Source organism: Gouania willdenowi, chromosome 6 (genome assembly GCF_900634775.1).
Source record: "Gouania willdenowi chromosome 6, fGouWil2.1, whole genome shotgun sequence".
Taxonomy (NCBI): domain Eukaryota; kingdom Metazoa; phylum Chordata; class Actinopteri; order Blenniiformes; family Gobiesocidae; genus Gouania; species Gouania willdenowi.
Window position 1 is genome coordinate 57,270,129 of NC_041049.1, and position 27,767 is coordinate 57,297,895.

The 27,767-nt window shown below is 37.6% G+C and overlaps 1 protein-coding gene across 1 annotated transcript; it reads left to right on the plus strand.

Moving 5' to 3' along the window:
• Positions 1-461: 461 nt before the first annotated feature.
• On the plus strand, positions 462-27,720 carry st3gal2 (ST3 beta-galactoside alpha-2,3-sialyltransferase 2; the record flags this gene model as incomplete). The annotated part of the gene is made up of 7 exons (XM_028448314.1): positions 462-859; positions 15,788-15,848; positions 16,073-16,206; positions 23,051-23,230; positions 24,974-25,019; positions 25,662-25,781; positions 26,244-27,720. Coding segments are annotated over 7 exons (1,113 nt in total), but the record flags the coding sequence as incomplete, so codon positions are not given.
• Positions 27,721-27,767: the final 47 nt, after the last annotated feature.

Below are 27,767 nucleotides of genomic sequence, written 5' to 3' on the forward strand. Positions count from 1 at the left end.
CAGAGGAATAAAAAAAGTGATATCTTTTAAAGCTGGAGAGAAATGTTCTCACTATTAAAGTGACTGGACTTCCGAAGCACTGTGGACGCATCATTGTAGAGAGGACAGGCATCCTGCTGGAGGAGGGAGTATAAGAGCATCATAGACTGTTAGGAAACAATGACACATTGACTTTAGTCTGTGTGGGGGAATCTTTTCTTTGCTGCTCAGAGAATTTCACTTGCATTCGGGCATTTGGGTTCTTTCCCGTCACGCTGCCCCGGCCTTTGTGGTTGTTGCCAGGAGGAGCTGGGCTGGGGACAGTGGCAGGCCCAGGAGTGGGGACATGGCCATGGGGGGGCCGCATTCTGTCCTCCAACCTGCAAAGGGATAGGCGGTGGGGCTGGGGGTCCTGGAGCGGGGGTCCGTTCAGGGGGGCACTCAGACCCTCAGAGCTCAGGCCCTGCTTGAATGGAGCAGCGACAGAGGGCGGAGGTAGTCCAGGAGGAGGGGCGGGGGTTGGGGAGAAAGGGGGCAGGGTGAGGTGCTCCTGTAAGGCCTGGGTTCTCCTCGGCTCACTGGTTCTAGTGTTCCTCACCTCCTTCTTCTTGTCCGTGTCCTTCCGCGGGGGCGTCGGCTTCAACTACCTGGATCCTCCGGGGTGGGAGGAGTCGAGGCGAGTGAAGCTGGTGCCCAACTATGCCGGGGCCCACCGACTGACACCCCCTGATGCCCCGCAGCAGAAGACGTGTGCCTGTCCACGCTGTGTGGGAGACCCTGGGGTTTCTGACTGGTTTGATGAGAACTATGACCCGGATATCTCTCCTGTTTGGACCAAGGAAAACATTCAGCTGCCTTCTGATGTCTACTACTGGTGGGTGGTAAGTAACCATTTCAGTTTGTTTTTCAAAAATGTCTGTTACAGAAATGCAACATTTGTGATAATTCATATTATTACACTGCAGTAACTCATAATTATAATATAATTACATGGCTGCAATTTGTTTAGTAAAATTTGACTTTCAGTTGGACTTCCTGCTAGGTTTCTTTCAAGCTTTTATAATTTGCCAAAGTGACAATGTTTCACAATTATCTGATATATTAGGTATTTTTCATAGTATCTGCTTTCTGTTCAAAAATCCAGCTTAGTTTAAATAAGCTAATAGGGCATGGCTACTCAATTACATTTTAAGTTGAGCCACAGTTCAATATCATCCATTTAAAATAGACTGAACCAAATGTCAAACAAACGCTAATATCCATAATGACAAACATGATTATATGTACTGTAATTCCTGGTCTATAAGCTGCTACTTTCTTCTCACGCTTTGAACTCTGCGACTTAAACAATGATGCGGCTGATTTGTGGATTTTTCCCAGTTTTCAAGCTTAGTGGAACAATGAAACTGTTAACATGAAATCGTTCGTGCTCCCACTGAATCATTCTGATCAGTCATTTTGTCACGATGCACACTCCCTCATCATGGCAACAACAACAAGAAACATTGTCAGAGAGAGAGAAAACTGGCTGTTCTGATCTCTGCTCCATCTACAGTAAAAGTCAGCTCGTTTGTATGAAGCATAAGTTGTTCAGAACTGATCATGTCCATATTCTAACTCAGAGTCCGACTCAGTAGTTCACGGTAAGAAGAGCGGACAAAGCAGTCTATCAGTCTGGATCTGGTAAAAAGTGAGCACTAAAAATATGTAAATGGACTGATATATAAACATGGGTCAGTGAGACAGAGACTTCATGTAGTAAAGGAAACTTACCAGTTGAAACCAAGGAAATCTCAGTGAAACCTAACTTGAGTACAGCAGCCAGCCCATTCTGATTGTGCCACGTGTAGGTGGAGGGACGAAGGCATGTTCAGGTAAGCAGGGATTCAGCACAGAGGTGGTCAGTCCAGGGAGGCAGAGGTATCCAAAAAAAACAAGAAGAACAATGTCCAAATGCAGAAACACTTGTTGTAGAAACCAATAATTACTGGCATGAGAACATAGTATTGTCCCAGCACCGAACTGAACTGAGGCAAAGCCTCCCATTTATACACAGAGCAGTTAGTTCATCGATTGCAGCTGGTGACCAATCACCAGCAGCTGGTGCCCAGCAGGAGAAAGCTGCTGGGAGGGAGGCCATGAGTTCCTGTCTGCCCTACAAAATAAAACCCCATCCTGACAGATTGGCTGAGTTGTCTGAAGGGCACCAATAGAGTGTGGCTTATGTTAGGCCGCGGCCTTTGTGTGCATTTTTATTACAAAATTACTAAATTATTGGAATGCGGCCAATATAACAGTGCGCTTTACGGTAATCGCAAATACTGCAGTAGAACAAAAATGAGCTGCTTTATTAGATAAGAACCCCCTGTCTACGGTTTTTCCATTTGAGAGGAGTTTATTAAAAGATGCCTTAAAGATTTGGAAAAAAAATATTTGAAATTCAAATTACGAGAATCCTATTTGCCAAAATAATGCAAGAAAGAATTTGGTCTTATCTTTTCCAGACGCTTCCATGTGTTCACGCGTATATAATCCATTGTATTTGTCTTTTTTAATCGTATCACTCTAAGATGAAAGATAAAATAATGTCCAGATTTATCTTAAGCAATGTGTTGGGAAGGTATGGGAGCAGGAATTACTGCTCTGATCCTAATCTTTGCTGCAGTTGTTTCAGGTCATTGTGGGATTTGTAGTATGAGCGATGTTTGAGGCTTTATCATCAATAACAGATACGTGAAGCTGTCAGCCAGGTGTTGAACCGGACATCTCTGCACTTCACTAGGAAATCTTACGTTAGTTGTGCTGAAACGTATTTGTATTTTCTTAGTTTTCAAGTATATTTCATAATCTCGATTAATTTAAATTGAGCAAATAATTCCCCCAATATTTGAATTGAAAAGAGCTGACAGAGTTATGTGTCCGCCCGTTTACGTGAAGCTGTAACCAGCAGCTGGTGAGCTTTGCACAGAGCAGGAAGCAGGTGAAGCGCCGAGCAAGACTCTGTCCAAAGATACCAAAATCTTCTTACCATTATCCCTAAATCCGACTGATTAGCAAGACTTTAGCTTGTTTGTTTGCTCCCTGCGACGCAGTGGCGCCTAATCCCATGTAAAACCATTACGGGCTAAACATGGAAATGTACAAAGTGCTAATTAGCGAGCCGCTAAAACATCATTTGGTGTAATTGTGAAACTGCCGATTCAAACAAAGGGTTTGCTTCTAGTCTTTCCTCCACAGCCTCAGCTTTACATCATTGTTTAGCACACAGGCGTTAAAAGTGCTTTTTCCTGCAGAAGGTTAGTGAATATTTCATCTGCTCCTGTGTAAGGCTGTGCAATTAATCGAAATTCCATAACGATTTTTATTGTTACACTCAACGATTACAAAAATAACATAATCGAGAAAAATTGATTATTTAAAAAAAGATATCGACAAAGAATAAAGCTTGGCACACACAAGATAAAAAACTATTATTAATATTAACTTGAGTTGTTTGACGTTCGTGTATGCAAGCCCCGCCCCGCCCCTCGCAAAGCTAAAGCTAGCTTAACCTGCAAAGCAATTCAAATTCTCTTATGTGGGAACACTTAGGGTTTGATGATGATGACACATCACGTGCAACAAGTGTTGTTTCTTGCAAAAGTGAACATACTTGATTTTAGTGTTTGAAGGATTTTATTCATGTATAAAGAATATTTTATTTAGGTGTTTATATTGGTCCGATATCAGCCAGAAAATGAATATGGGATTTTATCGGACTGCATCTAAAATCACCGATATAAGCTCTCCGATAAAATGTTCCGCTCCAGCACTTCTATCCATAGGTGACTGCGGTTCACACTCCAACACAGTAACCTACTGTTGTTGACTATTGTTCTCTGTTTGAATAACATCACTTGATGAAGCCTTTTCTAACATTCCACACTAAAAAAACAAGTAATAAAAGTATGTATGATTCGTGCTGATATTGCATTGAATCAATATTGGTATCGACCGATACGAAAGGCTGCAATATTGGTATCATATCAGAAGTGAAAAAATTGTATTGGGACATCCCTAGTATTTTACATTGTTTTGTACAAAAAAACTACTTTTTGCTTAACAAATAATCGTTTGAATAGTCGTGAGTATTGTTTTTTATTTCTATAATCGAGCAGGCCTGCTCCTGTGTCCACAACTCCAACTTTTTCAAGTCTTTCCATTTGTAATTTTAGTGAAAACTAATGTGTGCTCTATGAGTACAAAGCCTTTTGATTTCTGCTTTGGGGACGGAGGTCGTGGTTGTTGCTGAATGTCTTGCAATTAATTGGTTCTTTTTTGATGATAAAAATAAAATGTGTCCTTAAATTTGTTTTCATCCCTTGATTTGAATGAAATTCAAACATCATTTTAAGCTTTTTAATAAGCAAATGTAAAGAATGTTTCTTTTTTGACATCTACAATAAAATATGCTGTTTCAGGAGCTATGCATTCCCTTTGAATTATATTGATGTGGGAAAGGAGACGACGTTCATTTAGATCAATGACATCTACAGTAAGATAACAGCATAGTGGGAGTAATGCTTCATAATCGCATTCTCCTTATCCGTCCTCATCCCTCAGCCAGCCAATCCTCTTTTACCGGCATGTGTTAGGAGTAGTAAAGAGTTTAAACAGAAATAAAACTGTATTCTGAGCTTGTGGGGGAAAGAGAATAGGAGCATTAGCCCTCTTCTTCTTCTTCTTCTTCTTCTTCTTTGCATCAGTTCCCATTGGTTCCCTGCCTTAAACAGTTAATAGGTTTGTGCCTGCTGTAGGATGTCCTGTAATGACTGTCCTTAAGTTTATTTCCATATTATGTTCTCACTCCAACACCAAGAGTGCAGAAAAGTGCAACAAAAAAAAAACAGGCCAGCTTCCAAGACATTAGGTCACACTGCAACAGAGGAAAGGGACAGAGTAGGGATGTATAAACACTAGGGAGTAAAAGCAGGTGAAGGCGGAGCAAAAGATAAAAAGACTCACAGGTGATGAAAAAAAGTGGGCGGGGCCAGTCAAAAAGAAAGAAGGAAAATGCGACATTTTTTGACTTCATAAAAACTAGTTGCAGAGGAAGCACAAACCATTTATGTATATATATATACTATATATATATATTTTTTTTTAATTTAGTCTTTGATACATTTAGTTTTTACAATGAGCTAGAGAAACATGATGTGCTCCTTTATCCACTGGTCGTCCACCAGTTACCATGGACACCAGGATACTGACAAAGCAGGATTGAAATGTGCTTTTAAAAGCAGCTTTTTGTTTTCTGTCAACGTTGGATATTTGTGCTGCTTCATGATATAGTTCAGGGTTGCCAGGTTGAGAAATCTAGTCTATTTACCTATTAGTCTATTTTACAATTTACATGGGAACATGGGAGCTCATAAGGCCATGAACCTAAATGATAGAAGCTTTATATAAAATTATATAAATATATCAGTCACTGACTCATGCAGCTAGAGTTCTAGTGCTCAATGATGTTTCTGCTTTTCCAGTTTTGCAATTAAATGACAAAACATCAGGGTTGCCATCAATTATATTTGTAATCACGTAATTGGTAATTCATTACAATTATGATGTAATTTTAATTGAAATCGTAATTGAAAAAATATGTTGCCCTTCGAATTGTAATTGAGTTCAGATAATTTACTTTGTAATTGTAAATGGCATGAACATTTTATAAGAACTGTCATTTACAATGTAATTAAATGCAAAACTGGGGAAGCGTGTTATAGTTCTATGGTTCACACCCAGGCCTTTGTAGTAAACTATTATTAAAATATGTTTCATATCAAGTTTACCCATTAGTTCACTTGAGGATTATTGTACCGTTTAAAAACTGACATAAAAAACTCTCAGACGCCCACATCAAAAATATTAATATCAATATTTTCATGGATAAGGAAGCCTAACAAGGTAACAAAAAATTAAAAACAAATTGGATGATAGACAATGTTTTTTAGTTAATTTTACAGCTGATTTAAGACTTGGTTCAAAACTGACCCGTTATCATAAGAGATGCTTTTTTTTTTTTTAATTAAAGGCTCAATAATTGTGATTCATTGTAATTCAACCTTAGTAATTGGGAACAGAATTGTAGTTGATTTGATATGATAATTGAAGACGTAATTGTAATTTTAAAATGTAAATGACCCCAACCCTGTAAACCACTATATTCCACCTTATCTAGTGTGATCCACTCTTTGTCCACATTAGCCCTGAATATGTTTGTATTTTCCTACTCTGCAAGTTAAGATTTCATGCAGGCGACACTTGCTTTTACCCATAGGCTGCGTAAAAGACATTCACAACTTGGCAGAAAATGTAGAGCCTTTATAATGCACTATATGTCTTTTAGATTTTTGCATGCAAACTGGGGTTTTGCTTAGTATGCTGCACAGCAGACGTCACAAAGCTCTTAGCTCTTTTCTAAGTGCTAGGTTGGTGATCACAGAAATGTTCTGCAGGCAAACTTGTCTGAAAACACTCAGGATGGATTTTTGTTTTGGAGCCTGTAGTGATAAACACAGCAGCCGTAGACCTCTGGTGCCGCTCGGTGTCTGTGGGCTTTGAAAGCAATAAGTATGATGTAAATTATTTTCTCAGTCGGGCCTCTTTAGAAAAGATTTCCCTGCTCAACAATAAATTCAAACATGATATTTTACCTGATGGAGTAATAAATTCAGGATGGAGCCCATTTGCACAGCCCAGAATTGAACTGAATACTTTCACTAGAATTCATACAATAAAGTATCAGCACATTGAACGTCTGCTTTTGATAGTGAAGCTTTTATTATGGAGCAAACTCAATCATTATTAAAGTATTCTAACAGAAGTCATTCAATTCAATTTATTCATTTATATAGCGCAAATTACAACAAAGTCATTTAAAAAATAACAATTTGGAGAATTACACTACACAATTTACACACTGAGAAAAATAATCTTCTATATTTACTGAAATAAAAGTTAAGGCAACTTTTTGCATAATTGATTTATGTTAAGCAAGCAAGATTGTTCTTTGTTTGAGCTACTAACATAATTATTTGCATGAAAAAAAAATTCTAAGTAAACGGAACCTAATTTATTCAACTAGACTAAACATGACTAAGCTTTTTATGTGTTATACAAAGTTTTGTTTTATTAAGTAGATCAAACCAAACTAATCACTGTATGAATTACTTAATTTGTTGACCTATATAATGACATTTTCAAGTAAAATCAACAAATTTATATTATGTGCATTAAGCATTACTATTTGTTAGGATGTAACGATTAATCGTAAGGCAGTTAAAAATCGATTCATAGGTATCACGGTTGATATCGATTTTCTGACAATTGAATCGCAGTACTTTTTTAACCAGCAGAGGGCGCTATCTGGAAGTGTTCACGGCGGGCGGAGCCTGCTAATACTTTCTTTCTGGCTGCCTTCTACTCTTAAATATGTTAATAAATGATTCATTGCCCCTTTAGCACCGAAAGAATATCTGTAATATTACTTGAATATCTGTAAAAGTCACGTTATTCTATTAGCTCTGTCTGCTAGCATAGCTTCTCTTCTTCGACGTTTTGTTTTTTTTAAAGTCCAATTGTTAAGGCACAAAATACATTTTCAGTTGCACTTTTAAAAGAAAAACTATTATGCAGTTTTGCATTGTTTATTATAGAACCAGAATTTAAATTAATAGGCTTCATTTTCATTTGTATTATACCTTTATTTAATTCAAGATTAATTTTTAGTTAAATTGCATTGTTTTGAATAGTTTATCAAGGAATTCTTTTGACAATGAAAAATAAAAGGAAAATAATACAGTATTTTCTAATTTTTTCCCAAAAAAAAAATTTGTCTACAGTCCCATTTTGTAAATGAAAAAATCGTGAGAGAATCGTATCGTGAACCCAGTATCGTGAATCAAATCGTATCGGGAGTTGAGTGAATCGTTACATCCCTACTATTTGTTGTATTGATACAGGTTTTAGATATTAAAAAGTAACATTTATAAAACACATGAATGGTATTTATTCGTTTATTTAACAGGGACAGTGTACATTAATACCAATAATGAAAATATACCAGATTTAGACATTAGGCTATTTTTCATCTGCAGTCTCTGGACAGAATGTTCTTTTGTATGCATGATAATAACGATCAAACTTGATAAGGCATAACCTTAATGCTCCCTATAGTGCAGCTAATAGTGATATTGTGAGGGGAGAAAAACAAAAACATGGTCAGATTATTATTATTTAAAGCTCCTAATTTTATTAGATTTAATAATGACATTTTTTCTTTTTTCAATTCTTTATTTTTCTGTTTTTTTGTTTGAACAATCACACACAGTTTACAAAGGGTGGCATACAGCACACATTGAAAGATAAAATGATAAAGTAAGTAGATGTCTGTGAACTTTACAAGTGCTCTTTCTTAAAGCAAAACTCAGAGAAATAAAAACAATTAAATTAAATTAAATAAACCTGAGGGATATTTAATCAAACCCAGCTCAGGGTTAAGTCCAGGTTTAACCTGATAGTCCGGCTCCGTTAAGACGTTATTGGAACGGCAGTTTCATCAAAAAGAAAACACCTTCGTTACCATAGTAACACAGTCAGTCTGTGGCGCAGACCTGCTCCCGACCAGGTTTAAGCAGCAGGCTTGGCTTAAGCTGCAGACGCCATTTAGTGATTTTTTTTTTTTTAAATACCGCTTTAATATGGTATTTTAAAAGGAAATTAAACAGAATATCATGGTAATTGTTTAAATATTATTTTAAATCGAAATGACTATAAAGTCATTGTTATGTGTTTAATGTGTACTGTATTTTTAATTAGATGATCACAGTCTATGTGTTTAAATCATCAGTAATAATATATAAGGATATGTGCGTATCCATCGCCTGTGTTTACCACACGGTATAAATGTGTCCATTCATTGATCAGAGATTAATAATGAGAAATCTGTAAATACAGAGAGAAGGGGGCTGTTCAGGGACAGTTACAGGGCAGAGCACTATGGCTCCAAAATAACTAAAATACATTATTGCTTTATGGGATGTGCGTGCACAGCTGCTCAGTGCTCACCTGCACCTGAAGCGTCTGCAGTGTTGGACGTGACACCCAGCGGCGCACACAGCTCTGCTGAGCTGCTCCCTCTCTTCATTTGAGTTAGTGCTGAGTTTAACAGACACTATAGTCTCATGAATTACATATTATTTAATTGTAATTATTAAATGCTGACGGGTGTTAAAAACTTACCACATGATCAGTGTGACAACTTTTAAAATGTTCAAACCACAGAAACTTTTTTTTATTTTTACACGTGTTCGACCTTTTTTCTCACTGCTCAGTAACAGATGATGTCACGTCCTGTTGGTCTCAGTATTGGTTTCTATTGGCTGCTTATTCAGTGAAAGCTGCAGCGCATGCGCCCTCACTCGCTAATCATTAAATCTGTGATCGATCTCATGGGTCTTATGAAGACGAGCACTTAAGCTAAACACCGACCGCTGGCTTGGCTCAGCTGGGGAGCTCCAAATTAAACATAGATGGACTTACATTAGACAAGTGTTTCTCAAACGGGGGTACGTGTATCCCTAGGGGTGCACGATGGCACTACAGGGGGTACTTAAGAGAGACAGAGGGGGGGAAATGAATAAATGAAAGCATTAAAAATATTTATACCAGCAACTCGCAAAACGACAACAAAAACACACAAAATAAGAGAAAAATAAACTAAATAATAAAAAGAACAGACAAACAACAACAAAATGACACCAAAAACACACGCGCTAAGAGAGAAAAAATACTATTACCAGCAACATACAAAATGACAACAAAGACACACTAAATGAGAGAAAAACACACAAGATCACTACAAAATACACAAAAATAACGGAGAAACATGTAAAATGACATGGGAAACAACCAAAGGGCAGCAAAAACACACACACAGCGATAATAATTCAAATAATACCAACAACACACAAAACTAGAACAAAAACACATGCACAAAATAAGAGAAAAATATACTGAAAATTTAAAAGATAAGAAAAACAACAGCAAAATACACAAAATGACACCAAAAATACACAAAATGACACCAAAAACACACAAAATGAGGATAGAAATAATTTTGATTAGAACATGAACTGAAAATACAAGGGTCAGTCTTGGTCCCACATCAGGAGGGAGATGACCGGAAATGAAAGGAACTTTAGAAATAAATCTATTCAGATCATATATCTACTAATCATGATGCTCTACAGTTGTTTTTTCACAGAATTCTGAGCAAAATGTAATAGTCGGACATAAGGGGGTACCAGGATTCAAAAGTAAGAGAAAGAGGGTACTTGAGCCTCAAAACTTTGAGAGCCACTGCCTTAGACAACCTGAGCATCTTTTTTCTGCTTCTTTGCCATTAAAATTATTAATGACAATTTCATGTGTGAGAAGATGTTGGTCGACTGTGTGACCTGTGTTAACCACACCTCTACACCATCATTCTCTTCCTGCTTCATGGCGCCTGATGGGTTTCATTTTTTTTTTTACCAGAATTTATAGGAAATGATTTCCGAAAAAAAGCAACCCCGGTGTACACTTCCCAACGATTTGACATTGCATTCAGCAGATCTGGACCTCTCCAATCAATAAAGTCCATTTGATGTTAACATGAGGTAATGGCCGTCTGCCTGCAGGGTAACAGAGAACGTAGAGAGGACCAGCCAAAGGCCTCCAGAGGAAAAACAAATTGGCTTCTGGCTCGTCTTTCCGTTCTAAGATGAGTTGCAGCTTCTGCTTTGAAGAATGAGAGGACGTTATATGAGGTTGTTCTGTGGAAGAGAGGTTTAAGAGGCAGACAGACGGTGATTCACAAAGTAAAGTGTTTGTCCTCTAAAATGCTCCCCGGCCTGCTACCATTGGTTTAATTTGGAAAAAAATCAATTGGACCAAACCAAACATTGGAGGGAAGAGGAATTTAATATCAGACGGATCTTTTAGCCAAGATCTGATGTCAAGAAATGACAATAACAACGTGCTACCATAACTTGTATGCAGTCGAACCTTTAAACGTCTTTGGCTCTGCAGTTTCATCCTAGAAACACAACACAGACAAAAAGCAGCAAAAGATTGCAACCTTGACAGGTTGCCAGCATCTCAGATATAACTCAGATATACACAGACAATAACAAGGACACATATTTTCACACTCTAAGGCTCCAACGAACACAACAGAAAAGTTCCAAAATATTTTTTTTTCCAAAACTTTTGGTAAAGGCAGCCGAAGGTCAATGATTACAGTAAAAGTAAACGTAAAAAACTTTCATTGGAAAATAGTTTGTAGCAATAAAAGTAGATGTAGCCCAGTGGTTGTCAAACCCTAGGAGAGACTTGAGAATGTGCAAAAAAAAAAAAAAAAAAAAACACATAACTTTATTATTACTGTTCCAAATTATGTTTAAACATTTTGTGGTATTTTAATGAGTTTTACTCTTCAAAGGGGGGCGCAACAGAAAAAGAGAGAACCACTTGTGTAGCCAATAAATCACGTACAGTATGCCGCATACATCGAAAAAAAATAAATAAAAAGCGTAGATTTGAAAAAAAAATCTTTCGAAAGCAAAAAATTGGTAGAAAATAGTTTGTATTTGTTCTCATGTTAAAAATGATTGGCTCTACTCAGACATTTTTTAGAGCTTAAAGTCAGACAAAACTTAGCAAACAAATCAAAAGCTAAAGATTTAAACAATTGGAAACTGACAAAGAGACGCCCCGGATGAATCTTCATCTCTTTTCTTATATTGACTTCTATGTTTTATTAAAATAAGTCTCATTGTTCCGCTGAACCTGCATTCTATCCAGTACTATCACAATTCACTTTAATGTCAAGAAACTTCTGTTGGCTTCAGGAAAACGATCAACTATATTATACAATGGTGTTGGATCAATCTAATGTAAATGGAGAAATGGAGTGACATTTTACTGTGCCGAGTTTAGTGCTGTGTAATGTTTGTAAAGTTGGTGCCAGGAAGCCTTATGTTAGAAAAGAACAAGGATGGCTGAGATTAAAGAAGCATGAAAGCATTTTCCACAGCAAGCACATCATTAACCTAAACTGACTCATTGGACTCCTGCACAACAGTGGAGCCGGTATGCTGTTGTTTTTTCAGGCATCAGACGGTTGATCAGAGATAGGAAGGTAGTGGATGCAGGACTAATGATTAGCGAGAAAGGGAAAAACTAAAGGACGATTAGTGTGCTGTGATCAGCATGGATGAGCAGTGTGGGACATAGGAATAGCAGCAGTGAGGCCAAGAGATGGGAAAAAAAGATGACGACGAGGAGTAACAAAGCAAAGAGGGAGTGAGGGAAATGCGTGAAAGAAATGATCAGACACAAGGGCAAAGAGACCGTTTGAGATGAAGCGTGAAAAAAAAATGTCAGCGAATCAGATCTGTGTTGTTGGGTGAAGGGAATCAAGGCTGAGGACAAGAGTGTGAAAATGAAGATTGGTGTGAGTGAGAGAAAGTACGAGACGGTGTGTGCAGTGTCTGTCAGGGTTGGGGTCATTTCTAATTGTAATCATGTAATTGATAATTAATTACAATTATGGCATAATTATAAATGTACAGGGTTTCCGCGGATCCTTAAAATGTCTAAAAAGGCATTAAATTCATGAATTTAAGAAAGAGGCCTTAAAGGGGACATATTATGAAAAATCCACTTTTGCAGTGTTTTTGAACACATACAGTATGAGGTAACGAGTGTCCACCGGCACACAAAATGTGAAATAAACCCATTCAGTCCTTTGTTTGTGGTCTGTGTAAGTCTTACAACACAGAGAAAAGTGCTCCGTTTCAAGATCTCTCAGTTTGTGATGTCACAAGTTGAATCCCCTCCGCTGGTAACTCCACCCATGGACCCCATCCCCAACCTGATCAAAACTTTTGTGAAAGTCCGCCATTGTTGTGTGTGCCACCCCGCGGAAGAGAGGGGTGGGGGAAGGGGGAGGTCTTTGCAACTCCAGGGACACCGCTCCCCTAAAACGAAGTGCTCTGAAAGAGTTGTTTTATACAGGGTCATAAACCTCCCCTGTTGCTTGATTCATGTTATGTTTTGACCAAATCCCAGCACAGATATGTCATTTAGACCACAGGGAACTGTTTTAAAAGGTGAAAAATGGGTATAATATGTCCCCTTTAATTGTCATTAGAATGCCATCAATCAATGTTTCAATATATGTTTTTAGTGTATTTTACAGCTGATTTAGGACCTGTTATCAAAAGAGACGTTAACAGAAAGCTAACAGGCTCAATAATTCAACTTTAGTAATTGAGAACGTAATTGACTTCCTGAGGATACAAAATAATTGTAATTGAATTGTAATTGGAAAAAATGCTGGTAACTGTAATTATAATTGAATTGTAATTGAAAACGTAAATGTAACTGAGAAATGTAATTGACTCCAACTCTGGTGTATGTTCATAACCTGATTGAACTTTAGTGTTTTCACTGAGAGGATATCAGTGTTTTATACGTGCGTGGTGGGTTCTTGTAAATAAATGTGTGAAAACGTCTTTGTCGGCAGATTTTATTGCGCGCTATCATCATCCCACAATGATGTCGCTTCAATCAACAACAAAGTGGACTGGGACAGTGCACTGAGCTGAAAGTACTATAGTATATTTACAAATGGTCTGCAGAGGACTGCTTCATTTCCTCTGAACTGAAAAGTAAATCTGTGAAATGAATTGTGGCTCGAGCAGCGTTGAGATTTATCTGGGAACGAAAAAAGCCAGTCGTCCAAAATCTAATCCTAGTCAATACTGATGTGTGAGAATGCATACAAATCACTGCAAGTGTCCTAAATGATCACACCTACATGGTTAAGATGCAGACTTGTAAATTAAGGGTTGCAGGTTTGAATCCCACCCTGATCTCCTCCATGAGCAATGCCCTTAACCCTAAATATTAAGGCTGAACCATGAATTGCATTTGCAATATTATCGCGATATCGTAAAATGCAATTTTCAAATCGCAAAGGCTGCAATTTTTTTCTTTTTCTTTTTTTTCTTTGTCTGCACATTCTGTCAAAGGTTGTTGGGAGTTAGTTCTCCATTAGTAAGCTTTATTTTTTTATATAAATAAATATATATATATATATATATATATACAGTATATCTGTTTATTTTATTTATTTAAGTTCAGAGTGTGTTTAAGAAGTGCAGTCCACATGAAACGTGAAGTTAGTTAGATATGTTGAAGAGGTAAAGACACAGATTTGTTTGCTTTATTGTTGTAATCTGTGCTTTAAAATTTATATTATATACTTATTTAAAGTTTAAATAAATCTGACATTGTTTATTATGAAACAGATTGATGAAGCATTTCTTCAAGAGGCCCTTGAAGAAATGATGGCATATTAAATCGCAATTGCAATATTGAGGGAAAAAAAATCGCAATTAGATTTTCTTCCAAAATCGTTCAGCTCTACTAAATATGCATCTGTTCCCTGCATAAGATCGACTCTTATTGGTCGCACAGTGGAAACATATACAGTATAAAGGACAGTAGCACTTCACACAGTGTAACGTGAATAACAAAGGTTGATATATATAAACAATAACAGGGGTAAATATATATACAATATAAACATATCTGCAGAATATATTTTGTATTTGCAGAATATTTTGTATTAATATTACTATTGCCACAACACATCATCAGTAGGGTAAATCTAACCCAACACCAGCTCACATTATTATGCAATATAATTATAGACGCACAGAAAAAAAATAATGTACTTATATGGCATTTAAAAATTAAATAAATGAAAGATTCAGAACCGCCAATCGTTTTACTTTCGTAGTGTAATTTAATTTGAAAAATCAATCAACTAAAATGCTTGATCCATGAAGGTAAACATCTGCTTAAACACTTTTCTTTTTTTTTTTTGTTCTTCATGCTCTGTGTTGCATATATCTCTCACTATATTTTACTTTATGAATAGTCATCCCCTTTCTTTATGTGAGCCTATTTAACCTTAACAAAGTCAAAATCAGCTTTATTGTCAATTCTACTATAATGTACAAGTCGTGTAGAGAACTGAAATGACTTTTCTCTCAGCCCACAGCCTGGTAGATATATTGGCAACATATTCTCCTTCATTTTGACATCAAAGCATCGCTTTAACTTCCCAATATTATTATATATTCCCGTGTACCCCCTTTCCTAAATGTGTCTGGAACATTGATTCCCTAAGGCTTAATCTATAAATTCAAAACAATGAGTGGAATTAAAAAAAAAATACCAATGCATCTTTTACGTGATTATTTCAATAGTGAGTAAATACAATTTGGTGAAATGTAGCTAATTGTTGTTTCTTATTGAGAGGAGTGTGACAAAATTGGCCTCCACAGCATTAAATAATCCGGTTTCGATAAATTACAAAAAAATATAGGATTTATTGAGCAAGAATACTGTTAGTTTGTGGTGATTTTGTCAAAAAAATAGCCTAAAAAGGAACTGGGATTAAATATTCTTAAATGCATGCTTAAATCTTTCCGAGTACCCCTGCAGTGTGCTCCTGTACCCCAGTTTGGGAACCACTGCTTTAACTGAACTGCTGCTTATCCTTTGTGAGAGTACCATGTTTTACCGACCTCATAGTATTGTCAGTACAGGCTTCTACAAAATAAAAGCTCAGTATGAATTATGTCGGAGAAACTGCTTGTTCTAACCTCTCTCTCTCTCTCTCTCTCTCTCTCTCTCTCTCTCTCTCTCTCCCGATGTTGCAGCCACAGTTTAAACCCCACAGCATTCAACAGGTGCTGCTGAGGTTGTTCCAGGTATTTAATTCCATTCTTGTTCTTTGATAATGTGTCTCTCTGCAATATTATCCAACTCTCACAGGAGTTTGCCCATACAGCTCAGCCCTGTGTATATATAATACATAATGAACCCTGTGTAAAGCAGAGGTGGTCTGTGTCGCTCATAGAGAGTTACTTATTGTAGAGGAAGCAGGAAATGAGCCTAAAAGAGTGGGAATCTACTCTCTTCCTGTTTGTTTCAGGTGATTCCTGGAAGGTCCCCCTACGGCTCCTGGGATTCTGGGCGCTGCCTACGCTGCGCTGTCGTTGGAAACTCCGGTAACCTCAGAGGAGCCGGATACGGGGCCACCATAGATGGACACAGCTACATCATGAGGTCAGTTTAGATAAAGCACATGTGTCAAACTCAAGGCCCGAGGGCCAAATCCAGCCCTTTAGAGCAGGGTGTTTCTCAAATGGGGGTACGTATATCCCTAGGGGTACGCGATGGCATTGCAGGGGGGTATAAGAGACAGAGAGGGAGAGAGAGAGAAGGAGAGAGGAAAATTGACAAATGAAAGCATTAAAAACATGGAGTTTTATAAAGTTTGTTTTTAGTTAAAAATGATAATCACATTAAATATTACCAGCAATTCACAAAACAATAAGAAAACCACACAAAATAAGACAAAAATATACAATATATACATTATAAATATATAAAAAAAGACAAATGACAACAAAATACATACAATGACACCAAAAACACAGAATGACACAAAAGAACACAGACACAAAATAATGATCTTGATTAGAACATGAACTGAAAATACAGCCATGGTCCACAGTCACACCAGGAGGGAAATGAGCATAAATGATGAAAACGATAGAAATAAATCTATTCAGGAGGCACTAAATACCGTTTTATTCCAATCATTTACAAAATGAGATTCTTTAAAATGTGTGTTATCACTCATTCATTCCATCATTATGCTCTAATTATTTTTTCCACAGAATTATAGAAAGAGGGTACTAGGGCCAAAAAAGTTTGAGAACCACTGCTTTAGAGCATCCAATTCAGTCCACAGCAGAAAGCAAAAGAGTCCTTGTCATTGTGTAAAATTAACAACTAATTCAGTTGTAAATATTTCCAAAATAATGGACAAATTCAATGAAACTCCAAAATATTAGCAGGGCTCACATTTTCACCCATGCTTACATCACATGATGGAAGTTATTTTTAATCTGAAATCGTTAAAAGAACTTTTTTCCAAAATCCTGAAATTTGCTTCAAATTATTTCACAAAATTTCCCCCAAGTTACATAAATAAAAATCAAATAAATCCAAAGTAAAGTTCCTGTAGGGACAAAAATATGTCACTTATTGCTTTGATATAATAATAATAATAATGATGCATTGGATTTGTATAGCACCTTATTTGGGTGACTCAAAGCACTTTACATGGCATTATTCTTTCACTCCACACTTAGTGGTGGTAAGCTACTGTTGTAGCTAGGGATGTAACGATTAATCGTAAGGCAGTTAAAAATCGATTCATAGGTATCACGGTTGATATCGATTTTCTGACAATTGAATCGCAGTACTTTTTTAACCAGCAGAGGGCGCTATCCGGAAGTGTTGGCGGTGGGCGGAGTCTGCTAATACTTTCTTTCTGGCTGCCTTCTACTCTTAAACATGTTAATAAATGATTCATTACCCCTTTAGCACCGAAAGAATATCTGTAATATTACTTGAATATCTGTAAAAGTCACGTTTTTCTATTAGCTCTGTCTGCTAGCGTAGCTTCTCTTCTTCACTGCAAGATATCTGCATGCCAACCGACCACTGTGTTACCAGCGCCCTCTGCTGGTCCAAACAAATATGACGTAAATCAGTGCAATGACGTTTTTTTGTTTTTTTTTAAAGTCCAATTGTTAAGGCACAAAATACATTTTCAGTTGCACTTTTAAAAGAAAAACTATTATGCAGTTTTGCATTGTTTATTATAGAACCAGAATTTAAATTAATAGGCTTCATTTTCATTTGTATTATTCCTTTATTTAATTCAAGATTAATTTTTAGTTAAATTGCATTGTTTTGAATAGTTTATCAAGGAATTCTTTTGACAATGAAAAATAAAAGGAAAATAATACAGTATTTTCTAATTTTTTCCCAAAAAAAAAATTTGTCTACAGTCCCATTTTGTAAATGAAAAAATCGTGAGAGAATCGTATCGTGAACCCAGTATCGTGAATCAAATCGTATCAGGAGTTGAGTGAATCGTTACATCCCTAGTTGTAGCCACAGCTGCCCTGGGGCAGACTGACAGAAGCGAGGCTGCCATAGTGCACCATCGGTCCCTCCGACCACCACCAACACTCACTACATTTATACTAGGCAATGTGGGTGAAGGACACAATGACAGATACCACTGGGGTGACTGTCCCCCCTGTCTCCCATTCAACTACTAACCAGGCCCAGACCTGCTTAGCTTCTGAGGTCTAACGAGATCAGGCAATGACAGGCAGGAATGGCCATTATCTTATTTATTTATACGTGGAAGTGCAAACTAGAGCACAATAATGATTAAATTACTCATTTTACTACCTAAAATCTATGGCCCACTGCTCCGTATTCGGCCCCTGAACTAAAATGAGTTTGACACCCCTGAGATGAAGAAACAATGGACTGAAAGTTAGGAAGGACTAAGTTTGAGAAAGAAAAACCTGCAGAAGGGAGGTGATGTAAGGATTCCTGCTGCATGTGCTGTTTTAGCAATATCATCATCTAGTGTGCATCCGTGCACGTGTGTGTGTGTGTGTGTGTGTGCACATTGAAGGCAGAATAGCAGATAGCAGATGTGTGCGGGTGGTAGCAAATGGAATTGAACAAAGAGGTCACTAAGATGTCATCTCGTGCATGTACAGAGTGTATGTGTCACACGCACGGACACACACAGCCCCTCCTCTCTCTAGTAGTTGTGCTGCTGCAGTGATGGATTGCAGAGCCTTACTGTTGTCACCTGGCTTTAGCGCTAGATATACGTGGTGTTCCTCCTGTTTTTATTCTTTGTGTGTGTCCATCAGCAGACCTGTGTGTGGGTAGCCTCTCCTGTTTGTCTTTGCTGCGGTGCCTCATCCATCTGTTTTTATATAAATTGGCGTAGTCCAACGCCGCCGCCGCCGCCGCCGCCCACTCTGTCTGAATAGGTTTTCTCTCAAGTCATCAAAACAAGCATCTGTGTTGTTTAACAGCGTATACTGTTGTTAATGCATGCTCATGCATTTTCCGACTGTTTGCATACACACGATCACAAATAGATCTAACAGGCATAAACCACAGGTCATACAGAATTAAAGGGTACCTGTACTAGTCATTTCTGTATCAACAGTATTTTATGTATTTAAAATAAACTAAAGATGTGGAGATTTATTAGAAAAATATGTAAAAAAAAAAAAAAACACAACTTAAAATACTTTTCTGAACATTTTTATTCCTAGAAATACAACTCGGGAAATTTTTGACCGAATGTGACGAAACAAGGTATCTGACCTAGGGATGCACGATTATGGCCAAAATGATAATCACAATTATTTTGACCAATTATTTTGATCAATTTTTTAATCACGATTATTATGACAATCATGTATCATGCTTGGTATGTGTTTTTATTACTTTTGAACAAACAATGTGTACAGTTTACAGTGCAAAAGTATGCTTTAAAATGGAATACTAAACAAAACAAAATTGATAAAGAATTGAAAATCTACCCTGCACCTACCTATACACTATTACATACAGAGTGCTGAGCACCTATTTTAAATATAAATATTGCAGATGATCAGGTTAATTTCACCGTGGCAACCAAAATCGTGATCAGGATTAAAATTTGATTAATTGTGCTGCCCTAATCTGACCCAGTGTGAGTATTAGCTTTATTCAGGTTTTAGTAGTGCTTTTTTTTGTCTGGCCTAAAAGCTTTTAAACGTACTTTGATCTGTGCTTAAGAAGGTCCAGTATGATGCTATTGTTCACCCATCTCCATTTATTCTAAGAACCTCAACAACATACAGTAGTATTTGAGGTTTATTTTCCCAAAGTCATCTGATTTCTAGAGTAGCCTCTGAAAAGCCACTTTCAGGGCAATTCTCAAAATGGGCTGATTTGCGGCCTACTTATGCATATTCATGAGTAGCCATGTCTGTAGACGCTGACTCCACAGACACATCAATAAGCCTTTTCACACTCTCACTCTGGTTCATTTCTTCCTCATTAGGTCAAAGGTGGATGACGGTGTAGGAAGCGAGTCTGACAGAGATTTTGATAATTTTTTGTCGTTGATTCCTTAAAAGATTTTTTGCGCAAACGTGGCATCAGTTTTCAAGTTTTCGGAATCACGGAATCGACCAATGAAAACACAATCCACCCACGGTGACATCGTTTCATGCTCATTCTGTCCATTTCCTCGTTCAACAGTGGATTCTTTCTTCATTGGTCGATTCCGTCCACGATTCCGTTATTTATAATGTCCTAAATAATCATTCATGGTTGTCACAAAATCCCACCTGACACCTTGGACAAAGAGGATTATCATTTGGAGCTGCATAGCAACAGCTCTGGGTTTCACACCATGCACGTTTACATACTGACATCTAAGAAAACAAGTTTATAAAAGCAAGGAATCTCTGTCTGTTTGTTTGTGTGTGTGTGTGTGTGTGGCTCGGAATTCCGGCTTTTACCCAGACTCTGAGTTAGCTGCTAAAGCTAATGCTGCACACGAGCCGAAAATTCCGTTTTTCCCTGACGTTTCAACAGTGACCCAGGTTATAGTCAAATTTTACTATATTCAATATCTTATTTTGAAAAATCTGTGACAGGCGACAAAGATATTTCAATGGATTCTTGTTTCTCATGTCAATGGCTATTAAAATTCTTATAGTATAAGTCAGGGCCATGGGAAACAAGACACGCCCATTTTTTCGCAAAAAATTGCGATAAAATGCGCAATCCAGATCCGATCCGGATGAAACCAGGTTGGGTAATTGAGTAACCAACACGACATAATTGAGTCAAATTTCATAAAGATCAGTCAATGACATTTTAAAAACTGATCCAGAATCAGCGTATTGCTTGGACAAATACTACCAGACTAAACCTCTAGTATTATACAATATATTTTTAGAGATCATGTAGTTAAAGTTCACTACAGGTAACCATCATTTATTAAACAAACAAACAAATAAATAAATACAAAATGATGTTTCACATACAGATTTTTTGTACATTAAGAATCATAAAATGTAACTGAAAACAATTTCAGTCTTTTTGGCCAGATTTAAGAACCGTATTGCTGAGCACTTTTTTTTTTTGCACGAGATGATTTTTTTGTGTATAATAGGAGGAATCGAATAACATTGATTTTAAAACTTGGCAGCCAACTTTGTCACTTAACTTCTGCTTATCCGCACTTTCTGGGGTTTTCTTGCATACCTGTCAAGTATCCCGTTTTGGCCGGGAAACTCCCGTATTTTACCCCTCTATCCCGCCATCTTCCCGTATTAGTGTTTTCCCGTAAATATCCCGTATTTTAATGTAATAATAATTCAAAGATGACTTACTGAACTGAACGCCGTCACTAGCCTCGCGAGAACTGCAAATTGAAGACGTTCCGGTGAAAAAACAAAGACCTGGTGTAAATACGTTGTAAAATGAGACACAGAGTTTATCTTCCTATAGAGCAGCAGGATTGGACACAGTTACACGTTCTGTAAGATTAATAACTGAGATTTTAGCGTTTACCACGGGGGAAGGAACACGTAAGTCACCATGAAAAATCAGCCAATCACAAGCGCCACAAATATACACTGCTTTATAAAGTGTTAAAGAACGTAAAGTCTGTAATAAATGTGTCTAATAAGTCATTAGTGAAAACCAGAGAACCACATGAGTGAGCATGAGAAATTAAAAGAAAATATATAATGAAAATAAAATGTTAATGTCAAGCAATGTGAAATTAACAGTAAATATTCAATGTGTTGACTTGTATATTAAATAAACACATGTGCTTCATATACACATTTATATTTTTATTTAGGCTGTTTTATAATTTAGGAATTAGAGCTGGGCGATATATTGAGATTCAAGATATATCGAGTTTTCTATTTTGGCGATAAAGAAAACTATAATATTTCATATATATCTATATGTACTGTATAATAGCTTATTATGTATCAAAATACGAGTTTTAGGAGTCGCTGCTTTTACTTCTCAGAACAACATGTAAAGCTCAGTTAGATGGATTAATGAGTGGCACATATTGATCAGCTGTTTGTTAATAAATGTCCCTGTGTAGCATTTTGCATCAGCAAATTTAACCCAGAATTGTTTTTCTGGTCAGACTTTATTTGATAAAATTATCTAGATTTATATCGTATATCACCATTTTGAGAAAAAAATATTGAGATATGAGTTTTGGTCTATTTCCCAGCCCTAGTAGGAATGTTCACAGCATTTCAATGTTAATAAAGGTCGACCTACCAGATTCCAATCACATAATTGTATTTAGTAAGTGGGTATTTTAGATTTCTTGTACACTTGTCTTAAAATATAAGGGATACTGGATCTTGGTTGGGGGGGTGGGACGGCTCGTAGTGGACGGCAGAAAATTTCCCTTATTTTCAAATCCAAAACTTGACAGGTATGTTTTCTTGTCAAATGAAAATATTGATAGTACGGTAACTGTTGCAACGTTAAACTAGTGACAAAGCTCTATGTGTGACAGAAGATGTTTTTTTTTTTTGGTTTTTTTTGGGAGAAAGATGGATTAATGGGGAAGGGGTAATTGCAGGATCTGCAGCTTTACTCATTTGCTGATTAATTGTTTCAAACGTCCCTAAAAGTCAGAAATGTCACTAATAATTGATTATAGAATCACGCCTGCCCGTAGCTTTCTAGGTGCACTGGTGGAACAGTTCCCCACAGCGTTCCTTTGTTTTCTTCTACGACTTGTTTTTATTCTTGCATAGTTGAACGATAGCATTGTGAAATAATGTTTTTGGTGTTGATTTTTGTTATTTTTCCTGTAGCCGTGTCAAAATTGTATTTTGTAAGACTTAACTTAAATCCAAATCCCTAAAGCTATTTTTTGGTGTTTATTTTCTAAACTCCACCAATCACGCCCACAGCGAGACTTTAGGATGTACTTTTCTCACGCTGCTGCTTCCATCTGGTTCCTTCCCAGGATAAATCTGGCTCCCACAGTGGGCTACGAGGAGGACGCAGGCAGCCACACCACTCACCACTTCATGTACCCGGAGAGTGCCAAGAACCTGGCAGCCAATGTGAGCTTTGTGCTCGTTCCATTCAAAACGCTGGATCTGGTGTGGATCACCAGCGCTCTGTCCACCGGCCAGATTCGATTGTAAGACAACGCACACAGATATATTTATACATTAGCAGGGTTCTCACCAGGGCCCCGACGCTGTTGTTCTTTCCTTTTTTATTTGGTAATGTCTTAGTAATTGTTGCACACTTGGACACAAAAGGGACTCCCAGGTGTGCATGAGTTGTTTTAACTCTCAGAATAACAACATGAAGCACATTTAAAAGACATATTGTCACATACTATGATCTGTTTATAACTTCCACAGTTTTACTGCTAAAAAATAAGTTGTTGTTTATGGTATTAACTGCGTGTCAGTATACGCCTCACTTGTTTATATTTTAATAACATAATGAAGCGATGTTGAGCGTAGGGGCCCCCAACGTTGTAATTTTGATCCCCTACGATGTGATATCGGCGCCTACGGTGTGTTCTCACTAGCGTAGACGGGATTTTCTGTTGCTTTTTTAATTGGTACCGTTAGTTCTCCTTCGATCAGAATGCAGTTTAGCATGAATACTCTATGAATTAATATGATGAGACCCTCGGAGCCCTTTTTTTTTTTTAAATGGGGCCCATCCCAAATTACAGAGAAAAGGGCGTGGGCCCCCAGGCCCCTAATTTAATTGTGTGAGGCATATTCATAATCTACGTTGAATTACCTTTGAAACGATATATCACATGACTATGTTCTCAGAAATTTGTAAATGACCAGAAAGGGCCATTAAAGTCGTTTTCTCATTTAGTTGTGAGTCAAATATTGTGACAGCTGGTGGTACCGAATCATTGACACATATCAATTTATGAATGGGGCCCATTACTCCGTATGTGCCACGGAGCGCCAAGCCCCATTTTTTAAATGACTACTCCTCTGTTAATGCTCTTTGAATCGGGCTGTAATTTCACATTGATATTCTTTGAGCTAATCTCAACACCCTCTAGGAGATCTTTTTAAAAGGGGGTGGATGGGGGCCCGAGGGCCAACCCCCTTTTCTGGTCATTTCTAAATTTATTGGAACATAGTCGTGTGATATATCGTTTCAAAGGCAATTCATCATAGATTATGATTTAACATTGCACAAATGAATTTGTTTTACTCGGTGGAGCCGAGTCATTTCTCTGAATTCTCGGGAATGTGGTACGTGCTTGTTTTTACTCTGTTCGAGGTATCTTCGAAGGGGACAGCTTTTCTTAGAAACCGTTTAAGATAGTTAATAATTTTATATTTTGATGTATTTTCTTATGTATACATTTAAGTTCTTAGATTTAGGACATTTAGGAAAAGGTTGTGAGTTATAATGAGATACAATCTGGCGGGGGATGTTGATGAATATGTCTTGAATAAAAATGTCGATACAGTGTCTCTGAGTATTTATTAGTGAAGGACAAATACCAAACATGAGTAACTCTCATTCAAAAATAACTTTTGGCTTTAAAGTGAGGCAGTAACAACAACAACTTTAGCTTTACTTCACAAAATCTGGCCGTGAGAGGGTTAGACATTTAAACATTTTCAAGGGACGGGGATGGGGGGGGGGGCTCGGACCCCCTACAAGACCTGCGCCGCTTACGTACCTCGCGATCCCCCTTCGCTATGAAAAATTCCTGGTGAGAACCCTGTATAAGCATTACTTAATGATTTTGTCACATATTGAAAACTGTGAAGTTGTGGATGGTTTAGAGTTAATGTGTGAGATGTCAATCATTTAAGATGTAAAGCTGCAGTAATTAAATAAAGTGCTGATGGTTTTTAATTAATGTCTCTCTCTCTCTCTCTCTCAGTACTTACGCTCCAGTCAAGCAGTTCTTACGTGTTGATAAAGACAAGGTGTGTATTTTTTTTCCCATCATTCGTTGCATGTAATCTTTCACATTACACACACACTCCTGCAGCCACGCAGACTGTGACCTCGCTCTGCTGAAATTATCCCACCTCTTCCTCCCCATTGTTGATGAGGGATTACAGTTGGATTATAAACCCTCCCTTTGTTTCCAATAATCTTCTACTGTCTCTGTAATCCATAAAAAATGAATAAACTGCCACTAATCCCTGACACGTGAAGACTTTCAGATTGTCTTTGGGCGGTCAAAAGCGTAGTGTTTGAGAGGATGGATTGTCAGACTCTAAACCTGTATCACCTGATGGATCATTTAGAAAGTCATTACATGTTTTATTTTTACTTCAGTGAAAACGCTTTCTTTTCCATAGAACCAAGAGAATATGCAAAGGATATGATTTACATGACAAGTCTAGTCCTGGATAAAAGCTTTTATCCTAAAACCAGAGGGATTTAGTTTTTCAAGCTAAGAATATTTGAGAAATTAAAGCCAAATATGGCTGTGACGCAGAGATAAATCAAGTAATGCCTTTTTATTTGTAAAGCTAAGATGGAAAATGCATTTTTCACGCAGGTTGCTGGGTGTACAGCGCACAAGTTGAAGTTGTTCCCCATTTTTGTCCATCACACAGGTGCAGATTTTCAACCCAGCCTTCTTTAAATACATCCACGATCACTGGACCAGACACCATGGCCGCTACCCATCCACAGGCATGCTGGTCCTGTTCTTTGCCCTGCACGTCTGTGATGAGGTCAGTGTGTGTTTCACTGTTTGTCAGCGCAGAGGATATATCCTGTGAGCGTAAATACATATTATTTTTATGTGAATGATTATGAGTAAGGATGCAAGAGGCTTCCTCACGATTGTTATCTGTTTTTTCTTTCGTCGTCGTTAACTCCTCCTACACCGTTTGTCCGATTTTGACAGTTAAGCTATCAAAAAATTCAATTTCCAGAGATTTGTGCTTGTACTTTTAAAATGTGTGACTTTTAAACTATTAAAAGTGTATTCTTTCAGTGACAAACTTAACAAAACACTTTATACTTATTTTGTAGGAATAAACCACAGAATGTGTCACGGCTTTTGCAGTAATTATAAAATATGTAAATATTACATCGTTATAATAGATTAATAAGCCTTCAAAATATAAGAGAAGGTTGTGATTGTGTAGAATAGCAGGAAACGCTTTTATCACATGCCTTCTGTCCTTCAGGTGAACGTGTTTGGATTCGGAGCAGACAGTCGAGGAAATTGGCATCATTACTGGGAGCAAAACCGCTACTCGGGAGAGTTTAGGAAGACGGGCGTCCACGATGCAGACTTTGAGGCTAAGATCATTGAGCGGCTCGCCAAAGACGGAAAAATCACAGTTTTCCCAGGGAAATAACCCACAGATCGCTTTAATGCTTGAATGAATCATTTTTTTCCCCCGGCGGTCAAACTGGTCATGGCTGCTTCCTGGATTTTTGCAGAGCAGCACCAGGTTGTGGACGAATTACAACGTTGGAACAGAAATGCAAAAACAGATCACAGATGTGTGTGAGGACGTAGTGTTTGATGCGTCTGTCGGAAAAGAAGAAGAAGAAGAAGAAGAAGAAGAAGAAGAAGAAGAAGTCTCATCACTGATGAGGCGCGTTTAACAGGAAAGATTCTGATGTTCCAGACGAGAAAAATAAACTCAGAAACTAATATTTCTCCTTTTGGTTTATGTTGAGAGACGAGTTTAAATTCCTCCTGAAACACTAATATTTTCATTCATTTGCTGCTGCACTGACTGTAAAAACTCCAGAATGAGTCCGTCTCTGATTCTGAAGAGTTTTTATTGTCATTCTGGTGATTTCCAAGGTTTTGGCGCACATGGCTCGAGCTGCAGTGTCTTCTTAAAGCTACAGGACTGCATTACGAGAGGTGTTTCCCATCACTACAGTAGGCAGACAAACTGTGGGAGGCTAATGATGCCTAGACATTTCTATGCGTTCAGTCAGGGGCTCATATTGTAGAGGGAGAGCAAAGGCAATTTATTTAACGCACTTTTGCACAGTTTTTGGTTGCGCAGCTGCTTTCTTTCTGTTTCTGTGTCCGTCTCTCTGAGTAAAGCTTCCCACATCAGATTAAAGGCATGTGATGAGTTGGAAGACAATTCCAGGGAATCCAGGGATGAATTAACTCATTGGGAGATCAGCTCCATTAAGCACCAACCTTAGTCCCTGCTCAGCCAATTAAAACTCAAGCATGGACCGGAGGAGGTAAAGCCCCGCCTTACACTCAACATCTGTCCCTTTGGTTCTATAGAGCAGTGGTTCTCAACCTTCTCAGCCCGCGACCCCCAAAATGAAGGCGACAGAGACCGGGCCCCCCACTGTAGCTGAAGGTGGTTGAACACAGACATGAACATTAAAGAACAGTCATGTGGAGACAGGGCCATCTATAAGGGGGGATGAAGGGGGGAGATTTTTGGGGTCAGCAAAATGATGATTCATTGTTCTATGAATCTGTGAAAACCACATTATTTATTTATCTGAATAATATGCACTGTCATCCAAGAACTTTATTATGATTTGGGCCATAGAATGTAGTCATCTTAAAGATGTCAATCCTTGTTTTAATCAGAAATAAAATAGGTTAAAAGTGACCAAAAAATGGTAGTAAAATGGGATTTTAAAAACCACAGAAATTGGTTCAAAGTTCCAAATGAAATTGGCCAAAAACAGACAGAAAAGGTTCAATTTGTCAATAT